Consider the following 7500-nt stretch of genomic DNA (forward strand, 5'->3'; position numbering starts at 1 on the left):
ATCACTAGATTCCAATGCTCCTACTTCTCCACATAAAAATAAACTTCATCTGCCTTTTTCACAAAGTTAACACTAGCATCATTTGTGCGGCTATGTGGTCTAGTGGTATGACACTCGCTTTCGGATCGGAAGGTCCTGTGTTCGAGTCTCGCTCGGCGCATAGTTGAGTCCTTGGAGAAGGCTCTTTACTCACAGTATATCACCGTACTCAGGTGTAAAATGAGTACCTGGCCGTTAACAGCATTGTATCTATTCGGAAAAAAATTGTAATATCACCTAAAAGGCGCCATGACCGTCCTACATGTTAAATGTTGCCGTTGGCCAGGGACCACTTGTAAAGCGCTTTAAGCACGTTTAGTGGATATTGGGCTATATAAAAGCTCATTTGTTTTTTCTTTTCGATTCAAACGTCTTCATTGCACATATTCTCTGTCCCTGGAACTTTTCAAATGCTTAAATTCGTGTCGTGCATTTTTTATATCTAAAGTTCATGTTTTGTTGTCACACAGCAGTATTGTTTGGACATAGATATGCGTCGGCCAGTTTAAGGTGAATTTTCAAACTTAACGCTTGTTTAGATCATCACTTGTTTTATTATTGATTTTACTTACTTAGAGGCAGCAGAAATCTGGTTTCTTAGAAGGATGTTAAGAATCCCATGGACAGAGAAAAAAAACTGTTGAAGTATTAGAGCAAGCTGAAACTAAAAGGTTATTAATTCGTACAATAAGAAAAAGACAAATGCAATTTTAGGGCACCTAAATCGACATGAATGTATTGAACATCTGGCTCTCACATGAGAGATAGAAGGTAAAAAGAGTAAAGGTAGACCAAGAAAAACATATTTGATTAGTTTGAACAGCTGGGTGACAAAGAAAGAGAAGAGTAGTATAAGTTTTTTTGAGGCTATCTGATCAGAGAGATGGATGGCGTACCATGATCACCGATGTCTGGCACAGACTTGGTACTTGAGGTTATCTGATCAGAGAGATGAATGGCGTACCATGATCACCGATGTCTGGCACAGACTTGGTACTTGAGGCTATCTGATCAGAGAGATGAATGGCGTACCATGATCACCGATGTCTGGCACAGACTTGGTACTTGAGGTTATCTGATCAGAGAGATGAATGGCGTACCATGATCACCGATGTCTGGCATAGACTTGGTACTTGAAGAAGAAGAAGAAGAAGAAATACTTAGAGATACTCAGAGATACTTAGAGATGATTTCCAGCACAGGTTCTTAATGATCGTCTTCGCTGGACTCAGGTGTCATCTTTGTTTCTTCCGGTTGCAGACCTTGAAGACAGAATGTGATGCTAGTCTTGTAATCATAAAAGATTTCTTGGTTTTTCCAATAGCTATCCAGTCTGTTCTTGAATGAGTTAAGTGAATTAGCACTGACAACTTTCTCTGGTAGACTGTGGACTTGATTTGTTGATGAAAATACTATAGTCTTGTACGAGTTTTATTGGTGATTGAACTAAAAATAAACTTTTGAATCCTTGTTTTAGGTTATGTCATAACTATTTTGTTGTTTTTTTTTTTGTTTGTTTTTTTTTTTTTTTTTTTTTTTTATATAGCTATTCTTTGATTATTGTTTTTTTTTCTATATCTTACTCGTCATTAGTCATGATTGCGTCCAGATATCTATTGAGATTAACTCTTTTTTTAAAGATACTCTCCACGCATTTTCCTATTTATTTGGAGTCGCTGTCTCTTTAATAATTTTCATATAAGATAAAAAAGACAACTACATTTTGCCTTTTTTGTTGCACTTACATAGGTTGGAAAACTCATCCTTATACTTTTGGCTCATAATGATGTAGATAAATATATTAATACTACTGTTGATCGACTCTAGTAAAACGGTAATTTTATTAAACCACATCCTTAGTTTCAAATAAATTAGATGATGACGTAATATAAATATAAAACTGATGGCAGAGGGCAAGTAACATAGAATAAATATGAAACACAACACGACCATCATTTTGATGGCCTTGGCCCTTTTTCGATCAACTTCTGACCCTTCTTTTCTATTCTCGTCGTTTGATCTCTGATTATTTAATTGCGTTGTTGATGAAGCTGTCCTTTTTCTAAATTGACCACTCTGGCGTAGCTTAACCATAATAATAATGTTAAAAGTGAATACAAAAATAATGGCCAAGATAAGAAAAACAACATTGTTAAGCAGATACAAAATGTTTCTTAGTTTGTTAGTAAGAATATGCATCATACCTAAAACATATACAGTGGTTTCTGGGTCGTCTGGTTGATGGCGTTCCAAACTGTAAAATAGAAAACATTCCGGTCCTCGAAGTAAAAAAGTTAGTAAAAATATAACAGCTAACACCACATATGAACGTTTAGGTGTCAATATGTCTTTGACACGGAACGGCAGCGTCACGCAAATCATTCTCTCAAAAGCCAAATAAACAGTAACCCAACAACTGAATTGAACAAACAATTGCCGTGGACGTTGGGAAAAAAAGCGAATGATGGTAATGTTAATATGAGATATGTAATCCTGCTTCGTGACTTTCAGATAATTGTAATGCATATCAACGAGTGATCCGAACAGGCCAATCATTGATATAGTAAGATCTGACAGAGTCAAAGCTACAAGAGTAGGGGTGCATGCATCAGCCATGAGTCCCTGGCGGTAGTAGATAATCATGTTGATAATATTTGTGGCAGTCCCCATTGCCGATACTATGGAGAACAAGATGGACGACATCACAAAACGAAACAGGATGTATGAATCTGACGTGTTGTCCTCGTCCTTGAAATCATAATTATCATCAAGATTTAGGTAGGCTCCTAATACTGCGCTGATGGAGTGGGGTCCTTTATCATGGAGAGAGAAAAAGGGGGTTTCAGTGTTTTTAAAGACGAGCGGCATCTCCAGGGTCGGTTCTTCCGTTATAAAACCTTGATGCATTAGTCCTAATCCTAATATGTCGCTGATAGGGAGTCCTGTGTCGCTGATAGGGAGTCCTGTGTCGTTGATAAAACCTTGATGCATTAGTCCTAATCCTAATATGTCGCTGATAGGGAGTCCTGTGTCGCTGATAGGTAGTCCTGTGTCGCTGATAGGGAGTCCTGTGTCGCTGATAGGGAGTCCTGTGTCGCTGATAGGGAGTACTGTGTCGTTGATAAAACCTTGATGCATTAGTCCTAATCCTAATATGTCGCTGATAGGTAGTCCTGTGTTGCTGATAGGGAGTCCTGTGTCGCTGATAGGGAGTCCTGTGCCGCTGATAGGGAGTCCTGCATTGCTGATAGGGAGTCCTGTGCCGCTGATAAATGGTCCTGTTTCTCTGATAGCGGGGGATATTCTATCATAAATAGAATAAAAGTTGGCTTGTAAGCTGGACAGCATCTTAATGGCCCTGTAGAAAAGACACAAAAGTTAGTATTAACTGTTTTAGTAGTATGATGAAATAATACAAGGGGTTTCTAAAGTCTCCCCTGTTTAATAATGGAGAGATAACAAAATCGTGCCGATCGACCGACGAGATACGAGGAGGGAAAAAGCCCGGATCTAGTCTCTTACGTCACATTTTGTGACGTGCGGCTATGTGGTCTAGTGGTATGACACTCGCTTTCGGATCGGAAGGTCCTGGGTTCGAGCCTCGTTCGGCGCATAGTTGAGTCCTTGGAGAAGGCTCTTTACTCACATTCTCTCACCGTACAGGTGTAAAATGAGTACCTGGCCGTTAACAGCGTTGTCTCTGTCCCAAAAAAATTGTAATATCGCCTGACAGGCGTCATGTCTCGTCCTACATGTTATGTGTTGCTGTTGGCCAGGGACCCCTTGTAAAGCGCTTTGAGCACGTTTAGTGAATATAAAAGCTCAAGTAAGTAAGACATCTTGTCGTCCTGTACTCGATCTGCTGTGAACGTTACACGTAACGTGGAGGTTCTCAAACCATATGTAGCATCGGTACCACCGATCTGAGGCCGAGCGATAGATGATAGCTTGGGTTGCTGGCAGCGACATCTAAATAGACTACGGTTGTTGGTCAATGAAGCGCGTAATTCATTCTTGTGTATCAGTCTGCGTTGTGGGCTTCGAGGAGGAGGAGGAGTTATGAGTTGTAGCAGTGTACTAGTATGTGGTAGTAGTAGTAGTAGTAGTAGTAGTAGTAGTAGTAGTAGTAGTAGTAGTAGTAGTAGTAGTAGTAGTAGTAGTAGTAGTTGTAGTAGTATATATATATATATATATATATATATATATATATATATATAGAGAGAGAGAGAGAGAGAGAGAGAGAGAGAGAGAGAGAGAGAGAGAAATGAGATGAAATAATGAGATAAAAGTTATAAATATCAAATTATTATCTCTGAAAATTAGTCTTTGTCCCCTCACTGATCACAACACTGTATTTTCTGTTCAAAATGGCGTTGTTGTCGAATAGTTTGAAGTTTCTTGAGAGTGTGTTATAATATGAGAAGGAAAGAAAAGAAGGGATGATTGAATCATTTTGCCTGACTGAGAATTGAGATTTTGAACGTTTTCAACTGTTTTGAAACTTGGCAAGATCGTGTTTGTTTTGTTTTGTTACCCCAATCCAATCTTTGAAATTTTCCACGTCCCCACTTCTCCAACTTGATCATTCGTTCACATCTTGAAATCTATCAGATTATCTGTCAGATAACTTTAATGAGAATAGTTCGGTCCCCATTTATTGTATTATTTACAGTTAGTTAAAAATATATTATAAAGTTCCAGGAATCTCTCTCTCTCTCTCTCTCTCTCTCTCTCTCTCTCTCTCTCTCTCTCTCTCTCTCTATATATATATATATATATATATATATATATATATATATATATATATATATATTTATATCTCAACCCCAAACACACACTCCCGCCGTTGTTCATGACTCATATTTCAGTGCTACTACAAATAGTAGATTTTACCATCAATAAACTACCTCTACTACTACAGCCACCGCCAAATCATCATTACTACTATTACCACAGCAACCTTCACAACGTTACCAAAACTATAGCAACCACCACCACCTCCACCTCGACATCATCATCCTCCTCCCCGTCATCATCACAACCATCGCCACTACTACAACCACAACAATCATATGTGACCCACCGTATCGAATCGGTATTATGTCGGGATCCACTCGGTAAGGGAAATTGAATTCATAGCCACAAATATCCAACTTGGGTTTAATTTCTGTACGTTCTGGTGGAGTATAAAGACTATTTCTTGCATTGCAAAAACTTTTAAAGTCCAAATTCTCCTCATTCTATCTCTAAACTCACTTTTTGGGGTCTGAATCATCCCAACATAATACCGTTTTGAGACGGAGGGTCACATATCATCATCATTACCATTACTACAAATACGAAAGCTACCAAATCCTTTCCAAAACTACAGCAACCGTCACCACCAATACATCATCATCATTATATCATCAATATTATCATTGAGAAGGATTTGGATATTTTTATTATCACGGAAAGTTGGCTTAAAAACAATGACAGTAAACTGATTCCACGAGGATATAGTTTCATAGCACAGCATCGAAAAACCGATCGAGGAGGAGGGATTTTTGTTATTCATAAAGAATCCGTTAAGCTACAGAAAAACAAGACGCAATCGAATTACAAAACTTTCGAATCTCTAGATATGACATTAACATCAGAAAGGAATGAGAAGTACCATGTTGTTGTAATTTATAGACCTCCTCCATCTACAAGGAATAAACTCACTCATAATCAATTCTATGATGAAATCGACACGCTCGCGTTAGAAACTAGCACAACCAGTGGTGAAATTCTTATATTGGGCGATTTTAATGTCCACATGGACGATCTAACGGATACAAAATGTTTGAAGTTAAAGGATATTTTAGATAGTCACAATTTAAGACAATATGTAAAGGACGGAACTCACAAGGCGGGGCACATCTTAGACTTAATAATTTCCAGGAAAGATAACAAAATAATTGATAACGTTGACGTTTTGGATCGCACAATTTCAGATCATAACCTGATTGCTTTAAATCTAAAAATCGAATGCAAAACAACCGTCAAGAAAACGATCACATACCGGAAAACAAAATCACTAAATAAAGAAACATTTCAAGAATCCATTAGGTCTTTGGGTTTACTCGCCTCTGTTAGAGTTGTGATAATGTTCACGATATGGTAAACACATATAATAATTCACTGAAAACTGTGTTCGATGAGCTGTGTCCATCGGTCACGAAAGAAATTATTCTTCGACCAAACACCGAGTGGTATTGCAACGAGTTACAAACACTGAAACATCAACTCAGATCTGCCGAACGGATTTGGCGTCGATCCAAATTAGAAATTCATAATCAAATTTATTTAAGACTAAAACACAAACGGAACAAATTAATTCTATCATGTAAAAAAACATACATTAAAAATAAAATAACAAGTGCCAAACGAAACTCACGTGAACTGTTCGCCACCCTGAACAAACTGATGAAGGATCATCCTTCAAATAATTTCGAGGACCCTATTGCTACCGCAAATAGTTTCTCTCTACACTTTAGAGATAAAATATCAGGTATTCGGAATAATTTGGACAAAGAAGAGATAATGAAAGCACAAATAAATGAAACTAATGCACTTCCAGCCGGAGCAGCATTCGACGAATTTGAACCCGCCACTGAAACAGAAGTACTGTCTGCGCTGAGACAATGCTCCAAAACAACCAGCCCAATAGATCCCATTCCTTCATGGCTTGTTCTTTCTTGTGCTGATATTTTGGTTCCCGTTCTTACTCATATTGTAAATGCTAGTTTGTTTATTGGTGAGGTATCTAATAATCTTAAACATGCTATTGTCACTCCCATATTAAAGAAATCTAGCCTTGACAAAGAAGACCCAAATAATTATCGACCAGTCTCGAATCTCACCTTCATGTCTAAACTAATTGAGAAAATTGTTGCTTTTAGGCTTAACACGTTTTTGAATGAACACAATTTGTTCTCTAAATTTCAGTCTGCTTATCGCCCCTTTCACAGCACTGAAACTGCTCTTATTAAAATCCATAATGATATCATAAATCATTTATGTCGGAAAAATGATGATGTTATTATCATACTACTCGACCTTAGTGCTGCTTTTGACACAATAGACCATACTCTTTTAATTGACAGACTTAAGACACTATACGGATTTGGGGGTACTGTCCTTGACTGGTTTTCTTCTTACCTCTCTGACAGAATTCAATCAGTGTCTGTAAATCGACATGACTTCTCTTCTCCTTGTCCCCTATCTTTTGGTGTACCACAGGGTTCAGTTCTGGGACCCTCTTTATTCACCCTCTATATCAGACCATTAGGTGACATCATCTCAAAATATTTTATTAAGTACCATTTTTACGCAGACGACACCCAATTACTGTTTCCCATTAATATCGACAATCATCTCAATGTTATAACGGATATAGAAAATTGTATCTCTGAGATTAGTGACTGGATGTGTTGC

At 37.8% G+C, this 7500-nt stretch overlaps 2 protein-coding genes across 2 annotated transcripts in view; one reads left to right on the forward strand and one right to left on the reverse strand.

The window, feature by feature from the left end:
• The window catches only part of LOC144960678 (uncharacterized), a gene marked incomplete in the record, with an annotated part of 100834 nt that overhangs the window by 37972 nt on the left and 55362 nt on the right, over positions 1–7500 (forward strand).
• Positions 1552–7500, reverse strand: part of LOC144960679 (uncharacterized) — an 11028-nt gene continuing 5079 nt past the window's right edge. The window contains exon 2 of the mRNA XM_078893960.1: positions 1552–3397. Within this exon, the coding sequence (XP_078750086.1) occupies positions 1756–3387 (1632 nt within the window). The 5' untranslated portion in view covers positions 3388–3397 and the 3' untranslated portion in view covers positions 1552–1755. The remainder of the gene's footprint in view (positions 3398–7500) is intronic.

The sequence above is a fragment of the Berghia stephanieae genome, chromosome 15 (genome assembly GCF_034508935.2).
Source record: "Berghia stephanieae isolate SIO BIC M18660-M18661 chromosome 15, UCSD_Bste_1.3, whole genome shotgun sequence".
Lineage (NCBI taxonomy): Eukaryota > Metazoa > Mollusca > Gastropoda > Nudibranchia > Aeolidiidae > Berghia > Berghia stephanieae.